This window comes from Solanum lycopersicum, chromosome 10 (genome assembly GCF_036512215.1).
Source record: "Solanum lycopersicum chromosome 10, SLM_r2.1".
NCBI lineage: Eukaryota > Viridiplantae > Streptophyta > Magnoliopsida > Solanales > Solanaceae > Solanum > Solanum lycopersicum.
In genome coordinates this window covers 6,747,286-6,768,940 of record NC_090809.1, presented here as the reverse complement: position 1 = coordinate 6,768,940, position 21,655 = coordinate 6,747,286, and the positions used below count along the sequence as shown (strand labels likewise).

The window sequence follows — 21,655 nt, the reverse complement described above, 5'->3', positions numbered from 1 at the left end:
TACTTGGGTAGTATCATCCCTGAGGTGTGCCAAGAAAGCTAAACAACCCTTTCTAACTATTCTCTTAGCAGGAAGGAAGGAGATGATACGAACTGGAGTGGAAGTGTAGTCACCCTCCCACACTAATGGATCTGTCCAAGGCTTGGCCAACGTTACAGTTTTAGCATTACAATCTAAGATTGCAAAATTTGGAGACAGCCAAGTCATACCCAGAATTACATCGAAGTCAACCATTTCTAAGATAACCAAGTCTACATGAGTATTGCTCCCCATAAAAGTCACAAGACAAGACCTATACACCTTTTCGACTATCACAGACTCACCCACCGGAGTAGAAACACGAATAGGCATGTCAAGCAATTCACAATGTAAATTAAGACCAGTAGCAAATGAGGAAGATACATATGAAAATGTGGATCCAGGATCAAATAATACAAAATCCATGCAATTACAAACCAAAAGATTACCTGTGATGACAAAATCAGAGGTCTTCGCTTCAGATCTCCTAGGGAAAGCATAACAATGGGCCCTATCACCGGTCTGTCCGTTGCCCCTACCATGTTGTGTGCAGTCTTTCCGGCTTGCCCGCCACCCCGATTGGTTTGGTGACCACCATTACCTTGACCACCGCGTCCTCCAGAATGGCGTCCCCTTCCATGACCACCTCTACCTCTGACTATTGGGGGTCTGTAACTCTGTTTTGGACAATATCTCTTAATATGTCCAATTTACCAACATCCATAATACTCTCTAGGTTCAAGCATAGGTCTCTGTGATAACGACAGAGTCTGGGGATAACCTCCAAACTCAGAGAAATGTTGACCGGTCTGCGGTGGACCCCCGACTACAGCCTGTAGCAAAGACTGAATAGGTCGGGCTGGGTACCCTCTGAACCCTGCCCTCTGGAGTAAGAACCATTAAACTCACCTCCTTTACGAAACTTCTTAGATGTCGATGTCATGGTGAAGTCGTCTGGCTTCACTCCCTCCACTTCTATCACAAAATCTACCACCTCTTGAAAGGATTTTGCTGCAGCAGCTACCTGTAAGGCTGAAATCCGCAAATCTGACCTCAACCCTTTCACGAAACGGCGAATCCTCTCTTGTGGACTGAAGCAAAGTTGGGTGGCATACCTAGATAATGCACGAAACTTAGCCTCATACGCGGTAACCGACATGCTTCCTTGCTCTAGGCTCAGGAACTCATCTTTCCTTCTATCCCTCAAAGTCCGGGGTATATACTTCTCCATAAACAAGCTAGAGAATGATGCCCAAGTCATAGGTGGTGCTTGTGCCGGTTGACACTCAACATACGATCGCCACCACATTTTGGCATTTCTCTGAAACTGATAGGTTACAAACTCAACAGTAAATCGTTCTACTATGCCCATCTTGTGTAGTAGCTCATGACAATCAACCAGAAAATCATAGGCATCCTCAGATTCAGCACCCTTGAAGACTGGAGGTTTCAATTTCAAGAACTTACTAAAAAGTTCATGCTAATCACTTGTCATTATAGACCCTGTAGTCAACCGAGGAAACGTGCCTATTTCCAATGAGGTATCCATGTGGGGAGCCATAGCAGCTGCATGTTGTGCTCCCGAAACCTGAGGTGCTGGTGCGGAAAACACTAGAGGTGTCTGGCCCTGATCAGATAACCCGCTAAGATAAGCAACAACCTGATTAATCATCTCTGGGTAGGTTGGGTGGTAATTCCTCATTCTGCACTTGCTCATTCTCCCCTTCCTCACCCTCTCTTACTACTTCCTCAGTCGGTGGAGGAGTCACCGCCCTAGTACTAGATGGGCCAGGTGCTTGTCCTCTTCCTCTAGAAGACGTCCTCCCGCGACCTCTACCACAGCCTCTTGTCACTGCCTCTCTTCGGGCTACAACCCAGTGGCTGGCTCAGACGCATCTTGTCTTGCCGGTGTTGGTGTTGGCGCAGTTGTTGCTCTAGTTCTAACCATCTACGAAATAGAGTGAAGATGGTCAGATATCAATTTGTATCACCTAGATACCAATTGGACCCAAGTAATAGCACGAAAGAAAGAAAGAATGGAATTTTCTTAAAGTCTTGTAGCCTCTCAAAGAAAATTAAAGGCGTCCCCCTACCGTTCGTCAAGACACTACTAGACTCGTTCTTGTGTGATGAGACCAACGAACCTAATGCTCTGATACCAAGTTTGTCACGACCCAAAACGAGCCGCGAGTGGCACCCACACTTTTCCTACTATTTGAGCGAACCAACCAATCTACACCCCAACATTTCATCCATAATAAACAGAATATAATGCGGAAGACTTAAAACTCATTAACGAAATCAATAATTAACTTCTAAAACTCAAAACTTATCATTATCCCCAAAATCTGGAAGTAATCATCACAAGAACATCTATCCTCAAATTACTAAATCTAAGAGTATCTAAGAAGCTAAAATAAGTAAACAAATGGTCCATGTCCGAACTTCAAGGACATAAAGACATGAATGAGAGAGAATCTAGTCCGAGCTAGGAACAATATCTCACCCTGAAATTTGACGTGGTGAAGACTGGCTAGAGTTGCGGTTGAGTTGAAGACGACGGTACGTTTGCTGCACTCCACAAATAATAAAGAGAAAACATACAAGTAGGGGTCACTACAAGCACAAGTACTGAGTAGATATCATCGGCCAACTCAAAATAGAAAGCAATATATATCGAATAATAACATAAAATCAACCATAACACTTAACAGGTGACAACAACAAATACCATAACCATTGGGCACAACTCAAGCACATCTATGAGGACTCAAGCCTCCACACCATACTCATTTGGGAAACAGGTTAATTAAATTGAGTATATTAACATAATTCAAGATTCATTCTTTTTACTATCTTGGTGTCGAAACGTGACACTCCGATCCTTCTCATACTATCCTGGTGTCGGAACGTGACACTCCGATCCTGGTGTCGGAACATGACACCCAATCCATTAATACTATCCTGGTGTCGGAACGTGACACCCGATCCATTAATACTATCCTGGTGTCGGAACGTGACACCCGATCCATTAATACTATCCTGGTGTCGGAACGTGACACCCGATCCATTAATACTATCCTGGTGTCGGAACGTAACACCCGATCCACTATTACTATCCTGGTGTCGGAACGTGACACCCGATCCATTAATACTATCCTGGTGTCGGAACGTGACACCCGATCCACTATTACTATCCTATTGTCGGAACGTGACACCCGATCCACTATTACTATCCTAGTGTTGGAACTTGACACCCGATCTACTAACCTCATTCTTTTAGTTCATCAAGCCTTCTTCTATACCAAGGTATCATTATTAACAAAGAGGTTTTAAGGTTTAAGATTCAACAACCTCATCATGCTTATTTTATCACAATTATATATAATTACATCATGCAAGCACACAATTAAGCATGTAGAAGACTTTACAATACTACCCAATACATATTATTCGCTATTAAGAGTTTACTACGAAATAGCATAAACCATAACCTACCTCCACCAAAGAATCGTGATCAAGCAATCTACTTTCCCAAAGCTGCGTTCTTCTCTTTCTCTCGCTCGTTCTCTCTTCCTCTTCTGTTCTTTCTATTTTTCCTTATTCAAACCCTTTTTCTTTTATCCTAAGTACCATATAATTAAGTATAAAAGATGGTAAAAGTAACCCATTATTTATTCCGAGGTCATCTCCTTTAACCCCCAAGTAATTGAATTATTAACATTAAACCCCTAACTTTATGATTATAAGAAGGAATAGTCCAAAACGCCCCTTAAAACTGTTAACAGAAATCCGACCCAGTCAGGGTTACGCAGTCTGTGACGGGCCATCGTTCCTGCGACGGTCCGTCCTGCTGCTTCCGTCACAAAGTTCAGAGACTAAATTTCATTAAAGGGTCTGTGACGGTCCGTCGTGCCCACAACGGTCCGTCCTGCCATGTCATCGCGAAGTTCAGAGAGTTGTTCTCAGTACCCAATTTTTCAAAATTCTAACTGTTTTGGAACGAGACCCCCTCGACGGTCCGTCATTCCCATGACGGTCCGTCGTGGGATCCGTCGACCTAGACAACTATTACCAGAATAAACTCTACTGCTCAAAAACGACTAAACAGGTCGTTACAATTTGTTACTTTTTATAATTTTTCTCTTCCCTAAATAGCTCCAATTTGTTCTATAAATTAGGTATTCTTTTTAATTAAACAAAATAATTAAAATACATAATAAGGTAAAATTTTGACATTATCACTAAATATTGAAAGTGTTGACACTATACCCTATTAAATACTAAAATAATGACATTTTTTTTAAAAAAATCTTGAATAATAACTGATGGACCATCTGAAAAAATCTAAAATAGGCCCAAATGTTGACCCATTTCATTATGACCCAAACAAATTGACCCACTAACACAAAATCTAAACATTTAAACAATTTTAAAGATCAAACACAATAATGCAGAAAAAAAAGTAAAAAAAATATAAAATAATAAACATAAAACAAAATAAAAAATAATAATAATACTTCAAGCAACAACATCAACATGATAAACTTAAAGAACATTAATAACATAAATTCGACATCAAACGACTTATATGGTCAAACGAAAAAAGATAATGATGAATTTGGATAAATATTGAGAGGGGGGAAAGATTGACATAACTTCCGGGTAAATGAAGGTCGCCGAAAAACTTTGCTGGAAAATTTTATGATGGATTTTGAACTTAAAATTTATAATGATAGCCCTTGAAGAGCTCTACACATTAATGTAAAGGGTTTGGGATGGGAATGACTGAAACTTTATAAATCTTAGAAAAAAAGTAAAAATTCATATTTGGTTTTTCTTAGATCTACGGAGTTTGGCAATAGATATGGATGAAAGGTTTGTAGATTTAGGTAGAGGAGGGTGAAAGGAAAAAATGTTAAAATTTTAAAGATTTTTCCGGCCAAAAAGGTGGTGGCAGCAGCAGTGGCCAGCCGGCGGCATGGTAGTAAGGGGAAGAAAAAAAAATAAAAAACTTAAAATAAAAAAATGCTAATTTTTGGAGTTTTGTATTTTTGTTTGGGTCCAAAAATAGCCCTTGAATCAAAATATCATGAATGGTTGAGATTCAATCTTAACCATTTCTATTGACCGGGTCAAAATCAACTAGGCCATCAAAATTGATCTAAATCAGCCTAATTTAAACAAAATATGGTCATTTGAGCCAATGAAATAATAAAAACAAATACCCAAAATACAAATAAAAATAAAATTTCTTACTAAAATATTATCGAATTAAAATAAGCACGTCAAAAATTAGGTGTTCACATATAATATAGTTGTATATTATCTTTTCAATAGTATTAACAATACTAAATAACAATTATTTCTTGAAATCTAGCAAATATTATAATTTAACAATATTATAGCTGGAAAATTAACTATTAGAAAGAGCAATTGCATAGGGACAACACATTCTCAAGAATTAGAGAGTTTTTAATCATACTTACTTGATAAATGATAATACAAACATAAAGAAAAAAATATTAAGAAAGCATGTATAAGTACATAAAAATAAAAAGAAAGACTTTAGAATAAAATATATATTACCTTCATATACCTTTTTTGTTACATGTTAGTTAATTCACGAACAAGTATGATGAAGAAGAGCATTTATAACTTTGTATGTGAATCTTCATAAAAATAAATATTGTTATATCGATAAAATAAAGGAAATGAAAAAATAAGGACTTGGAATGATATATTTATCAACTTCATGTACTTTTTTTTGTTTCATGTAATTTTTATTCACAAGCCAAATACGAATTTCTATAGACAAAAATAGAGGAAATAAAAATAAAAGTTTGCAATGAAATATTTCTTACCTTCATGTACTTCTTTTTTGTTGTAAACCAAATCAATATGATGAAAAGAAAAAGGATAATTGTGAATGTGAATCTTCATGAAACTAATATGAATTTATTGGGAAAATAAAGAAATACCATAAGACATCATAACCATACAAATTTAATTTGAAGGTTATGGACATAAAACTTATGAGAGTTATGAATATTATTTAAAGTAAAATTTAAAGAGGTGCAAGTCATGAGTAATAACTCCTAGTGAATAAATTAAAAATTAAAAATAAAAATACTTAAAATGTAAAAACAAAATTATTATGATTTCATGAGTAGAAGTGAGATAAACAAATAGAAAAAAATACATAGAGTTTTTTTATGTAAATGTTCGTACGTTAATAAAATATTTATTGTATAAATGAAAAAATATATTTTTACAATAGAATAATTAATTTAAATTAAAAAAGTCAAAATAAATAAATTATGTTTCTCCTTTTCTTATACATGAGATAAATAAATAAAAAATATGAAGTGTCTTTGTTATAAATGATCTTCCATTAATAAAATATTTATTGTAAAAATAAAACAAAAAAGGAAAAAAGCTGAACGCAAATGGAGGCCATAGAGATGTGTGACATCACCTTGTTTATGGTCCTATATATATATATATATATATATATATATATATATATATATATATATATATATATATATATATATATACATTTACTTGAAATTTATCTATTATATCTATTTATGAAATTTAGCCTATGATACAATTTACATAGACAATATATAAATAGCAAACCATATATATTAATCTCAAATAAAATATTTTGCAAAAGACAAAAACAAATTAAAACATATCGCAATTCTTATTTTGTGTTCACGTTTGTATTCTCTAAATTTTTATCCTTAATTTTTTGCCAGATCAGATTCAATGTTTCAATCATATGTCAAGTCTAACTTGTTTTTTACTATATAAATAGATCATTACCATGAACTTATGACATCTTTCTCTATCTCTATTCATCAATTAAAAGGTGTGTAAGAATCTCTCTTATACATCTCTTTTCACTTGGATTTATTTTGACTGTTTCTTATATAAATTGATTGGTAACAATAGATAAACATACTAACACTTGTTTTTTACTTGTGTTCTTTTGTTTTATTGAACAAAAAATTACTAAAGAAAAATGATAGATTGGGGAGAATCAACCTCCAAAAAAAATTAGAAGGGCGAACGCAAGTCCCAAGATACTCCGTGGAACAAATTCAACAGCTTGAAGAGTAAGAACAATTTTATTACAAAAAAAAATCTTAATGTTCAATTATCTTACTTTTTTTAAAAAAAAAAAGATATTAGGCTATTTTCCTAAGAGGCATGAGTGATAAAAACAAAATCCATTTGTTGTATGATCAAATATTCTGAATGTGTATGTGTGTGCGCGCATTTTTTCAATAATTAAAATTTAATTTTTGTTTCTTTTCATGTTTTGCCTTTTTTTTTTTTGCTTAAGACTATTGATAAATATATATGTATTTTTTATTTTGCAATTCAAATTTTTTGATCGAATTGCTTAAATGGTTCAAAAATAGTTTTTTTTTGGATGATAAGATCTACCATGTATATACATCCTTTATTAACGAACTAGTTGTTCTTGATAATTCATTAATAACTTTAACAAAAGGAGATGGGTTTCTTTAATTTTAAATGTATTTCTTATATTTACACACAATCTTTCTCTTGGTGTTTAATACCTTTTTATTGAAATCAGCTTAAATTAACTTGCATCAAAAAATTTCAATTTAGGGTTTCACTAATCCAAATTCACATTAAAATATTCTACTTTAGAGCTTAACTAATTAATCTAAATTTATATTGAAAAAACCCACTTTAGGGTAGGATAAATTCAAATTCTCAAAGTCTCACTTTTGAAAATAAAGCACTCTTGGCCAAAGAAAACAACTGCGAACATCAAGCCTTTGTTTAAGGATACATGAGGATATACCACTCTTCAATGTCCTTGGTCAGCTAGTACCCTCTCTAGGGACTAGCTTAATTATCCAAATTTACATTGCAAATTATATTCCGTTTTCGGGGCTAAACATTTTCTATCAAGGATGACTTTAGTTCAACACTCAAATTTGGAGATCTCGGTTAATGATAGAGAAATACTTATTAATATAACACTCTGCTATAATAGATTAAAAAATATTTTTTATTTTATTTTTAGGTTTATTGTTTTAAAAAATTTGATCAATAGTAATAGTTTTTTATGTGATTTTTGAAATGAAGATTCTTCAAGAGATGTAACTATCCAGATGAGAACCAACGAGAACAATTGAGTAGAGAAGTAGGGCTTGACCCTAAAAAGATCAAGTTTTGGTTTCAAAACAAAATAACTCAGACAAAGGTATTTTAATTTATTGGTCATTTTACTATAATTATAATTATACTTAATTGATTGTTTATTATTATTTTATTATTATTATTATTATTAATTATAATTATTATTCTTCTTCTTATCATTATAATAGTGAATTAATATTCCTTTTTAACATATTATTAAAAGATCAAGGAAAATGGCTAGTTAAAAGTAGTCTCGACCCATGGCAGGCCACTGAATCTCTTGTTTTAGTTCCCAAATTTGCTTCTCTAATTTTGGTTAAATTACGATATTTTTTTCTTATACAATTAATTCGTACATTCACTTCCTCTCATTTTTTATTTCCCCCCTAAGTGTACAGCTTTTTTTTTTTTTTTTTTTTGTATTTCCATTAGGTTTGAGAGTTTAGTCAAAGAAAATATGATTTTATAATTAGGAATTAATGATTTCCCTTTTTGGATTAATGAAAAAAATCTACGCATATTAAATGGCGGATCAAATTAGGTTTAGGCCAGTTAAAATGATTTGAACAAATAAACGAATAGGTTAATAGTTTGTTTTGTTTGAGCTGCACTTAGATGGACCACAATCCAATTTCCCAAATCAAGATTACCAAACAAAATCATTTTTAATAATTTCTTTTATGAATCAATTTGAGCTACATTTTTTTTTTATATATATCAAAGAACTTTTAAACATGCATTTTGAGTATCGCCCAAATTGACTTTCGTTAAAATAGGCGTAATCAAATTCATCCGAATTGAAGCGATCGCGAGTTGGATAAATTATATTTTAATGGAATATGTTTTTCACCCATGAAAAATTTAATCCTTCAAAATATATATTGCACATGAGGAAGGAAATGTATGTTGTTCAAAATTAGAACGAAAATTTGAGCTTTTAAACAGAGATGGAGTGACAAAATATTTTTCACACATCTAAAATATGCATATATTGATATCACTCTTAGTTTTTTCAAATGTAATTACATTATAGAGTTGATTCTTGTCATATATAACTATTACCAAATGTAATTAAATTCTAGTGTTGATTCTCGTCATATATAACTAAGTACATACACCTTCAATTAATTAAAATGTGTACTTTTGATTTCTTTACTTGTGAATATTGACAAATTTATCATAATTATTTATTGCTGAATCACATAATTACCCAATTGTTATGTTAAGCATGTATTATATTGTTACTCCATATTTGATAATGATAAGGTTTTGAAACATTTCCCATAAAAGGACCATAATCATACATTTCAATAAATTGTAATGAAGTTCAATGTTATTCTTGAAATACCACAAGAACCAAGATCAAAATGTATCGAAATTCTTGGGACGGAAAATGAAATTAACATAAGAAATATTAATTTAATTCTCTTTATACATTTAATTAGCTTATGATATCTAATATTATTTATCTATATTTTTATATTATTATATTTTTATTATATATATTTCTTCAGATAATGAATGAGAGATCAGATAACAAATCTCTTCAAATAGAAAATTAAAGATTTCGTTGTGACAATAAGAGCATGAAAGAGAAATTGGAAAATGCTATGTGCCCACAATGTGATGATCTACTCATTGGAAAAGAAGAAAGGGTACTTCATTTCCAAAAAATGAAAATGGAAAATCAATGGTTGAGAGAGCAGGTAAATTTTTTTATTTATTTTTCACGTTTTAATTTATTTATTTTCCTTGAAAAGAAATAATTAGTTGTTAGGATTTGTTTTCCTCCCCTTTATAGTTGGTTTGTAGTTGTATCTGCTTCTATTTCTTTTAGGCTTGATATCCCATTCTTGTTCATGACCTTTTCTTTTAAATATAGATCTACTATATAGCATGATTCAAATTCGAGGGATCTCATCTTTAGCTATAATAAGATTATTATAATTTATAGGTATATATTCTTAAAAAGATGATGTATAGTCTATTTCAATCTTAAGTTTAATTAATACTATTTGATTCAATTTTCTTTTTCTCATTAAACTTCAAATTTTCTGTAAAATTATAATAAGATAAATAGATTGAAACCATAAGAGTATTATATATAAAAAGTGTAATTTTTTCCATATAAAAAGATGAAAAAAAAACTTTGCATCTCAATATATTTTTTTTAAAAAGAATTATACCAACCACTTTGAAGGAAAATATTTTATTCATCAAGTAATCAAAGGTACTTTCAATCTTACTACAAGTTCTCTCTATTTCTTTATATTTCTTTCTCTCTGTATATTTCTTTCTGTTGAAAATAATTAGCAACATTCCTATTTAAAATAATAAGAAACCAAACTAAACTAGGATTAAGAAAATCATTTCCATATTAACTAGGACAAATAAATCCTAACTAGGAATACATTGAAAAATTACTAATTACCAAATTCTAAACAACTTAGGATTTCTACAACTTTGAACTACTATTCCAACATTCTCCTGTAATTCAAAGTTGTATACTGTTGCATTTTTCTTCTTGTTGTTGTAGTCATAGTAGTAGTATTGGAGCACTTCTCTCGAATCTTCATTTTGTTGTTGTAGTCATAGTAGTAGTATTGGAGCACTTCTCTCGAATCTTCATTTTTATTCTTGTTGAGACGTTGTTGAAGTGGAAAAATTCTCTTATCTTCAATCTTCAATTATTGAAACACTTCTCTTGAACCTTCAATTATTGAAATACTTCTCTTCAATTACCATTAATTTTTTTTCTTAGTTACGTTGGAACACTTTCTCTCCAACTTCCAAGTGTTAGAACATTTTTTCTCCAAACTCACATTTTTTTCTTGGTTGTGCTGAGACACTTCTCTTCAACTTCCAGTGTTGATACACTTCGCACCAACAATTATTTTTTACCTTCCTCCAAATTTTAATTAGAGAAGAGCTTCTTCTCTTGTGTCATGTTTGGTTGTACCTCTTTAAACTTGCAATCTTTTTCTAACTCCTTCCCCGAGCATGCATATATCATTAGTCTAGTCTTTGTCAACATAAACATTGGCAAGCGGACGACATTTATGACTCATAGCCATCCACCGATAATGGATTCTCTTCAAAAATAATTATTAGGATTGTAGAAGCTCTAATACTATTTTGAAGAAAATATTTTATTCATAATCTCAAAAGATCTTGAATCTTACTACGAGTTTTTTTTGTTCCTCTATATTTCTTTCTTTTTCTCAGTATTTCTTTCTATAGAAAATAACTAGTAATTCCCTATTCATAATAGTTAGAAATCAAATCAAACTAGAACTAGAAAACTTATTCCCATATGAACTAGAATAAATGAATCTCAACTAGACATGAATTAAAGAAATACTAAACAAAAAATCCTAAACAATTTAGGATTCCTTTTCCCACTTCGGATCATTATTCCAGCAATATTAATTTGCATCTTAAAAAGGCTATTTAAAAAAGTAATACTATTATTATTAAGGCATAGTGTGTTTGTTTGACAATTTGTGTGGTCAATTGTGGAGTCTTTTTCCGTGAACCCTTCTATTCAGAAGTTTATAACCTTACCTTCACTTTTGATTAAGCCTGAGTCGCCTCATATGTCCGTTCTTAGATTATGCATATGAAGTGATGGAGCTAGGGAAGGTCAAGTACTTTGGTAGCTTAAAGCCAAAATTGTTAAATACCTCGTTGGCATTTGAAAGGGAAATTCAATTCTAATGTATGGAAAAGGGTTGATTTTTAGAGTCTTGAAACAACAAATAGTTCTCTTTATTACAAGTAACAACGTAACGCCTTCCAAGAAGGGTGTTGGAATGTGGGGCTTGGGCGAGGTTAGCGGAGATAAAGGAGAACTTGTGATGAGGGAAAGCCATGATTTGCAGACAAATATGAATCGAATTAAGGATTTAGCAGGAAGTTTTAGTAGGATTTCTCTAAAAGTTAGGGAGGAATATTAACGGAGTCAGAATCAGATGTTGAGAAATTTTGAGAGAGAATGGGGGGGGGGGGGGGGGGGACAAGAATAAGTTTAGTTGTGGAAGACAATTTTCTTTACATTTGGGGATGATAACGGGCTGGGGCGGAAGGAGGTAGGATAGGTTTATATACTTTCAATAAAAATCATGACAAGGTGGGGGATAGATAGTGTTTTATGTGAAGTATGGGTCATGATGAAGCAGTACAAGGTTTTGGAATCTTGGAGTAGTTGTATCATATAAATTTAGTTGCTGGCTAGGAGCAAGTTGTTGGATTTAGGAACAATGGTGAAGTTTTGTTTTCAACTAAGATGAATGATCTGGTTTCTTATGACCCAAATAGTGGACAAAATACGAGTCTTGGTATTCAAGGAAACACTTGGTCGGTTTATGTTCAGAATGGCATGAATCACTTATTTTTCTCAAAGGGAACAATGTTGTTCCGAGTGGGTTCTTGGGAAACACTTGGTCGGTTTATGGACTTAATGAGTACCAAGACTACAAAATTTATCGATAAAATAAAGAAGAATTTGATAGTAGGTAAGGTATTTCATCGAAGTTCATGAATGTTTCAAGGTATTGAAAAGTGAAGATGTTTTATCAAATTTGATAAAAACATCTTTCACTTTCAATACCTTGAAACATCCATGAACTTTGATGAAATACCTTACCTACTGATCAAATTCTTCTTTATTGTATCGATAAATTTTGTAGTCCACGCTACTCATTAAGTCCATAAACCTTCTGTTCCTCCCAAGAACCCACTTGAAATGACATTGTTCCCTATGAGCGAAATAAGTGATTCCATGTAAATTTGAACATAAAACGTCTGAGTGTTTCCTTGAATACCAAGACTCTATCTTTTTGTCCACTATTTGGGTCAGAAGAAACCAGATCATTCTTCCTTTTTGAAAACAAAAATTCACTGTTGTTCCTAAATCTAACAACTTTCTCCAAGCCTACAACTAAATTTATACGATACAACCTACTCCAAGATTTCAAAACTCTGCACTGCTTAATCACTCATACTTCACATAAACACCATCTATCTGAAAGAGTTCTTTAGTCATTGTGTAAAATATGTACTACAATAATGAATATATAAGAAACCAAAAAATAGCGGCGAAACCTACGAGAAGTAGTGTCCTTAGACATCACAACTTAACCTATTACATATTTTTTTATTTTTCAGAATGAGAAAAAAAATGGTTGTTAAACCAAAAGGCTCAGATACCATACAATGAAAGAGTTCTTTATTCAGCGTGTAAAATATGTATTACAATAATGAATATATAAGAAACTAAAAATAGCGATGGAACCTAGGAGAAGTAGTGTCCTTAGACATCACAACTTAACCTTTTACATAGTTTAGATATACTAGAAATCTATATCTAAGAAGCCTACCCTTTACACTATCCTCCACCTATACTCGGATGAGGTGAATAGCTTTATATATTTTTCAATAAAAATAATGACAATGCGACTCAAAATTTTATATCCTCTTCTTCATTTACTTCTATTTACATGATACAATCCAAGTTCACTACTTGATAACACTTTTTTTTTATCTCTGTCTATCTTCTCCTTGGTGTTACTATTTCTTTTACTGCCATATTCCCCTTTATTTGTTACTCCACTTAAATCATGTATTCGTTTCTACGCGGTGCCTATGACTTGCACCTGCCCTAGACAAGAGAGATCACCTTCATCTCATACTAAACTAATTGAATGAAAAAAATTTAAATTGTATACACTGACAATAAGTTATATACTCTATCCTTTATTTTTAGGTACTCAAAATTATGTCTATTAATAATAATTACATATTATATATATATAACATGTCATGTGACTTGACAATTTTGTTTTTTCTCGCAGACCGCAAGATTATCAAAAATCATATCAAGTATCCGTGGGAAGTCTGTTGTGACGGATTCAAATTTGACACCACCAGCTGATGAAAGTTTATTGAGACAAATTATAAGTGGCTCTTCCATTGGATATACTCCTATAAATCAAGAAAATAATAATTATTCTACTGATAACATTCGAGCACATTCAATAAATATTAATGATATTCCAATAATTTCCCCATTGACACCAAAAAAGTTTAGTTTTCATCGCGATAATGGGGAGCAATCAGTTATTTCTTATGTAGTTGTTCCTGCTAGGATTGAAATGTGTGGAATTTTTCATTTGGATAATCCATGTTGGGTAAAATCATCAACTGATGAGAGGTGGCTTATTCATCGCGAGTACTATGACAAAGCATTTCCAAACCAAATCGACCATATAAATGATCAACTGCTCAAATTGAATCATCAACGGATTGTGGAGTTGTACCAATGACTGCAATTGAGTTGATCCAAATATTTCTTGATCCGGTAAGTTTCTTAAACATTTTCATATTATAATAGTTTTGTTCACAAGTAAGATGAGTTTAAATGACACAAACATGTACAATGAATATTTATATAGCCGACTCTAATTATATGAAATGTTTTTAGGCATGATTATTATTGTATAAACATTAATCATATTCTAATTGATTTTATATATGCAGATCAAATGGATGAACATGTTTCCTACTATAGTCACAGAAGCAAGGATTCTTGATTTTCTTGATTCTGGGGATATGGGAATTTCAATTCAATTGGTAAATGTTAATTCATATTTAATATTTTTTTCTTAAAAACTAAATATATATTAAAGTTGATTCATAAAAAATGATCTAATTTTTTCTTTATTCTTGAAAACAGATGTATGAAAAGTTGCATATTTTGTCTCCTCTAGTAGACGCTAGAGAATTTTTATTCATACATTGTTGTAAACAACTTGATCATAAAACATGGATAATGCTGGATGTTTCATATGATTTATTGAAAGAGATTCAAACTTGTGCACCTTCTTATGCATGGAAGTTTCCTTCTGGATGTATAATTCAAGATATGGGTTATCGCACGAGTCTGGTAAGAATCACTTCCTCTCACAATAGCTTGAAAACACTAATATTTTTCTATGTGTGGTCTCGATGAGGGCCCGTATCACACGGGCACTGCAGAGATTTACTTTACATTTTTGCAAGAGATTGTTTAACAACTCAAACCTAACATATATCACTATTCATGTGTAGTTTATATTCCAAAGAGTGTTACATAGGTAAAATTTTATAAGTATGGATACATATCTTTAAATATTGTATAAGAATCAAACTATCTTTATTCTCGATTAAATCAATCTTAAATCCTTGTGTTATATTCTTCACACTCTAAATATTTAGTTTTGGATCCTTGTGTTAAATGTTTTCTTGTAGAAATCTAACTTTTGAGTTTTCGAATGGAATTTCGTTAGTTTTATCAGCCCTGAAATGTTGAATTTTATCTAGGAGAGTCGTCGACTTCAGATTCAAAGATATTTCATGGATTTGACGTGTTAAGATGTGTTGACTTTTTTTCCACTTAATCTGATTGTGTTAGACTTCATTGTTTTTCTTTGCTTCCACATTTGTTGTTATATTTGAATTTTATGCTGACTTGTCTTGGTGGAATAATAGAAGTGTCATCGCATTTTTTTTTTGAGTCATGAAAGTTGATGCCCTAAATGTTCAAATGTTACTAAATACACTGAATAGTTGTATCCTTATATCTTGAATAATCCTCACATTGTGTGATTCAATACTAAAAAGTATTAATTTGCAACATAGATTCTTATCGAAAATGTTTCCAATAATCAAGATTGTTTTTATAGCTTTTTTGATATGCTTTTCTTTTGTAAGTTACGTGGATTGAACATGTTCAAGTAGATAAAAAAATCAGGTTAATCATATCTTTAGAGACTTGTTGTATGGTCGTCAAACATATGGAGCTAAAAGATAGATTGTTACACTTCAAAGGACGCGTGAAAGGTATAATTTTCCAGCGGATGCATTATGTCCTACTAGGCATGGTCTCAAAGAAGGTTCGATTTTATTTTCCATTCTTTGTATTTTCAGGTTTTAAAATTTTAATTTACATAATAAGATAAGAATATGTCAAATACTCTTTGAAATGTACGAGTTCCATCACACCACACACATCCTATTTTGCCAAGTCAATATTTATTTTTCTTTTTTTTTATTTTTAATTTTTAGTGGTTAATGATATTTCAGAAGGACTGCAAAATGTTAAGCAGATATCTCGAAGGATGGTGAAGAGTTTTTGTGAAATCCTATGTTTGACAGAAAAATTAGATTTTTCAACTTCATCAAAGTTGAATAATACATATAGGGTTTCTATTAGAGAAAATGAAGAAACTATCCAATCAAAAGGCTTCATTGCCACTGCCGCTACATCCCTATGGTTTCCTTTTGCATTCAAAACTATTTTTAATTTCCTCAAAGATGACAAGACTAGATATCAGGTATGTATCGAACTTCTCTATGACGTAGATAATTTATATATTTTTGTGTTGTTGAATCGAAATGATGTTATAGATAACATGTTGATGTCATATGATATTGATATTAGTTCCAATGAAAGTTAGATGTTATAGTGAAATATATTTGATAAAGAGAGGTCTGACGGTATGTATTTTTATATTGTATATTCAGTTTTAATTTAATGAACCAAACTTTTAATAGAAATATTTTTTGCATTATTAATTCATGTATAACTTGTTTTTGACTAAACATAAATGTACCCTATTAGATTAACTTTTTTCAATTCTTATAAGGATTTTTCATGTGAAATTCGCAAAAATTTCAACATATATAAGATTTGGGACTCATAATTTTAAAACTAGAATGAGTTTAGTATCTATAGATTTTAAACTACTAAGTTTAAATCGTGAATTTGTCCGATCTACTTATATTGGACTCCTATGTTATTTTATTTGTATGTTCAGCTCTTGGCATTAATTGTGCAGTTTTATTTTATTTAATTATAGTCTTATAATATTCATCTCATGAATTAATTTTTGTCGATTGAATTATGAGTTTGTAAATTTTTTCATTTTGATTTTGTTTTTTATAGTGGGATGTTTTTTGCTGAAGGAAATAATGTGACTGAGTTAGTTCGAGTACTAATCGGAACTCTACCCGGAAACGATATTACAATCATTCAGGTATTGTCATATTTATAGGTTGCTATTTTCTCAATAAATAATTGCTCATGTGTTTTCTATCTTTTAGGTAAATATTATGATAAAATATTAATTGATGATGTGTAGCTAAATATGTTATAGATAAAAAGATTATTTGATAATATGTTGTTAGATGGGATAAAAAACAATATTTTTAATTATTGAGGGACACTTATCATACTACTTCCTTCATCCCATTTTATATGACACCATTTGATCCGGCACGGAGTTTAAGAAATAAATGAAGACTTAGAATTGTTTATCAAATTGTCCTTCAAAAGTGAACACATTTTTCTCTCTTTTTATAAATGTATTAGATCTATTTAAAATTAAGTGGGATAAACAAGGGTAAAAGAGAAATTGTATGTTTAAATATTTACTACATGAAGAAATGTAATATTCTTTTGGGGATTGACCAAAAAGGAAATGGTACCACGTAAAATGGGACGGAGGGAGTAATTCTTAATATTTTTAGTGCTTATACTAATACTTCTTAAATTGTTCTAACATATATATGCAGTCTCATATGCTAAAAGAGAACAACATGTTACTTCTTGAAGAGTCAACCATCGATGAAATGAGAGCATTTTTAATCTATGGACCCATAGATTTACCAATAGTCACTTCAATTACCAATGGAGGTGATGTCACAAAAGTTGACATTTTTCCCTTAGGTATCATCATAAGTCCTGATGGCCGCTTTGCCTCGGAGAGGGGCAATAATGGAAGTGAAAAAGATGGTTCTATCTTGACAGTGGCTTTTCAAAAATTGATTTGTACTAATAATAATCCAATCTCCCAGGAACAACGTATGGAGGCAGTGACTTCAGTTCTTAACCTTTTGAGCTCTATAGTTTTACATATCAAAGCAGCATTGGGTTGCTTTGATTAAAAATGTGATGTTTTAGTTTCAAAGTTGTTATTTTTGTTTTTTGGATATTTAAACTTTGAAAATTTCATATGTTTGAAGGATGATATATTCGCTTTCTTTGACTTATAAAATATTAAGATTATGAGATATGTTATTGCTATAATTTTTTATATTGATAAACTATCTAGCCAGATTAGAAAAACCTTTTTAAGTAGAAATGTGTGGTTTTGAAAAAATATATATTTCAAAAAGTAGCAGTTTACATTTGGCTAATCGATTCGGAATATGGTTTTTTTGGTCATTATATTTGTTCTTTGTCATATTACAATTATAAGTGGAAGTCTCATTACACATTCATTTCAAATGTGTAAAACAAAAGAAGAAGAAAATAATATTGATGAGTTATGAATTACTACTATACATGTGAGCTTTAGAAGTGTAATGACCATCTTGGTCATTTTCTTGTTTTTGTGTGTTTTGACTATTTTGTCCCTTTATGTAGCTTCTATATAGTTGTCATGATCATAACCTTTTGTGAGTGACACCAATACCAACCCTTTAGTAGGAGAATCTGTTGGGTATTATTTTCATGAGTTCTTATTATAAATAGGCTTTTATTTTAGAAAAAAGTTTTGGATTGGCAATTTCTTTTCATTTTGAAAAAAGTTTAGGACTCTATAAATATAATATTGCATCTTCTAACTTGATCAACATTAACAATGTAGTCAGAGTTTTGCTTAGGGGGAGAAATTGTGGGACACAAGTATGATAAGTTATCACTTGTGTGGACCTCACATGTATACTGAGTGAATTGGTTGATATTATTTTCCTTTATATTTTGTACTCTCATATTTATAGTGGATTGCTCATCTCTTTTGTGATTGTAGGTTGAATTGATCGAACCACGTTAATCTTTGTGTCTTTTGGTATATTTCTCGTTTGTCTTCTTACTCATGATTTTTCGAGCCTTGCTTTGCTAGCTTCCACATTTCACTTAATTATTTTTGGTCCTAATAAGTGGCATTAGGGACATATTCAATCATAGAGTCAGGTCCAGTGATGGTTCAATAATCGACGATTGAACCAGGTTAGAAAGAGGTGTTCATCTTGATGGATAATGTTCTAGCCACAACCTTTTGGCAATAATGAAGATTTTTGTTGAAAAAATTATTTCATAGAGGTTCTCCGTAGTGAGACAAAAATTTGATGAAGGAGATTACGGAGAGGAGAAACAAACTGTTGAAAATTATGTGAAGAAGGTGGACAAATATATTTTGTCGGAAATTCAAGCCATTAGGGAGATTTGTTTAACATTATTTACCCTAAGTTTCTTATCATAAATAGGGTTTCCTTTTAGGTTAAGGTTTTGTGTTGGCTAGCTTGTTTTCTTGTAGGAAAACATGTAGGACTCTATAAATATAGTTTTGTTCCTTCTAACTTAACCAACATTCACAATGTAGTCTTAAAGGTTTTGAGATTATTGTTTAGGGTATGAATTTATGGGACACAAGATTGATACGTTATCACTTGTGTCAACCTCCCATGTATTCTGAGTGAATTAGTTGATGTTATTTTCTCTATATTTTGTACTCTCATATTTATAGTGGATTGCTAATCTCTTTTGTGCATGTAGGTTGAATTGACCTAACATTAAATCTTTGTGTCTTTTGGTATATTTCTCGTTTATCTTCTCACTCATGATCTTTCGAAGTTTGTTTTGCTAGTTTCCACATTATACCTAATTATTTTCACTCCAAACAGAACCAACTACCATCCCAAGGCTAACCTATAAAACTATTTTAGAACATAAAATGATATAAACACTAGGAGAACAGTTTATAAGCAACTAAATGTTTGAGTTTGCGTTAACTTAACTTGTCAATTAAAAGTGGTCGTGGAATAAGCTCCCTAGAACCTAAAAGTCATAGTACCAAAAAATCTAATAGTCTAGGATAAGGGATGCAACCCAAAAAAACAATAGAAATAAAGCGTACATTTTGTCTGAGTCCTAATAATGGACTAAGAAGGAAAAGAAGAATCCTTACTAACTTTGGAGGAAGAAGCACACCCTTGGATTCAGATAACGGAACTCTCATAGCCGAGGACTCAAAAAAAATTACCGGAGTATATGCCTTATACTCAACAAAGAAAGAGCAAGTGTAGTAATAGTACACAATCACAGTGTGTTTGTAAGATCATAGGATAGATCCAGTAAATGAAATATGAACAAAGACAAATAGTGTTAAAAATTAGTGCATCTTCAGTGTTTTACTTCTGTGTTGTTTAGTTTACTTAGTCAAATAAATTAGTTCCTATTTCGCAGGAAGTCTATCTTGATAGGAGTCTTAATTAATAGTCACTTTAGGTGTCTAAGTTAGTGACATATTATATACATCTGCTGCGTATTTGTTGTAAAAACAAGGAGCCTTGAGTTTGAGAAAATATAAAGTTCCATTTTCTGTTCGACTGGTGCACTTATTCTTTTTTTTCTCTGAATGTGCTTTTGTTTTATGGTATCAGGTTATTGGCTTGAACGTTCTTTCTTTCTTCTTGTTTATCAAGTTTGTTAAGTCTTGTTGGAGGAGATTGAAAGTTCCAGAGAAAACGTTTGTGCAGTATGGAGTCAATAAATGGAGGAAATAGTTCAAACACAGTTTGGTGTCGAGAAGCTTATGGGGACAAACTACAAGCACTGCAGAATGTGTATGGAAGCTTACCTTCAAGGTCAAGACTTATGGAATCTTATTGCTGGTGCTGAAGCAAAAATTCCAGTAAATACTTCAGAAAATTTAGAATCACGGAGAAAATGGAAGATCAAATGCGGTAAATTAAAACACTTTTTGCTTTGAGAACATCATTTGGAAAAGGGCTCATCCATCATGTACATGATGTCACCAAAAGAAGTCTGGGAGATATTTGAGCGGTTGTTTACTAAAAAGAACACCACTGGGATGCAACTACTGGAAAATGAATCGGCAATGCTAACAAATGCATGCATGTCTATATCTGAATATTTCTTATGAGTTAAAATTATTTGTGTTGAAATTTCATAATAAGATCCCGATGAGAAAATTGCTGAAGTAAGATATTCGAGGATTGAAGAAGGAGTACTCATTCATAACCTTTACTTAGGGCTGGACAAAGTAACCTTCGGTTAAAGAGTTTGAAAGTTTGCTTCCCAACTAAGAGGCATTGGCAAAGCAAATTGCAAGAAGCCTTGAACCAGATGCAACTCTCTTTTCAAGGGATAAGAATAAAAAGAAAAATGCATCATTTGAGAGCGGGAACAATAAAAAAGAATAAAATGGTGAAAAAGCTACCGGTAACAACGTTGATAATAGGAAGTTCACTGTTTTCTGAGTCAAATTGGTAAAAAGAGACGAAATAGACGAGAACCCCTATACAAACCTTTTATAATATCCATTCAAACCCAAGAAACTCCTAATATTAGTTGGAGATGCAGGTCTAGGCCAATTCTGCACTG

The 21,655-nt window shown here is 31.9% G+C and overlaps 1 protein-coding gene across 1 annotated transcript; it reads left to right on the top strand.

Moving 5' to 3' along the window:
* Positions 1–6,917: 6,917 nt before the first annotated feature.
* LOC101254138 (homeobox-leucine zipper protein ROC8-like) lies at positions 6,918–18,318 on the top strand. Its single transcript, XM_019216032.3, has 8 exons — positions 6,918–7,145; positions 8,155–8,272; positions 9,723–9,914; positions 14,061–14,566; positions 14,746–14,838; positions 14,942–16,580; positions 17,192–17,282; positions 17,821–18,318. Exons 6-8 carry the CDS (start codon positions 16,465–16,467, stop codon positions 18,190–18,192), a joined length of 579 nt encoding a protein of 192 aa, XP_019071577.1. The 5' UTR covers positions 6,918–7,145; positions 8,155–8,272; positions 9,723–9,914; positions 14,061–14,566; positions 14,746–14,838; positions 14,942–16,464; the 3' UTR covers positions 18,193–18,318.
* Positions 18,319–21,655: the final 3,337 nt, after the last annotated feature.

Coding starts and splice junctions, on each gene's coding strand:
- LOC101254138 (XM_019216032.3), top strand. CDS start 16,465: ATGAAGAAACTATCCAATCAAAAGGCTTCATTGCCACTGCCGCTACAT. Junction 16,581..17,191: donor ATGACAAGACTAGATATCAG/GTATGTATCGAA, acceptor TGTTTTTTATAG/TGGGATGTTTTTTGCTGAAG. Junction 17,283..17,820: donor ACGATATTACAATCATTCAG/GTATTGTCATAT, acceptor ATATATATGCAG/TCTCATATGCTAAAAGAGAA.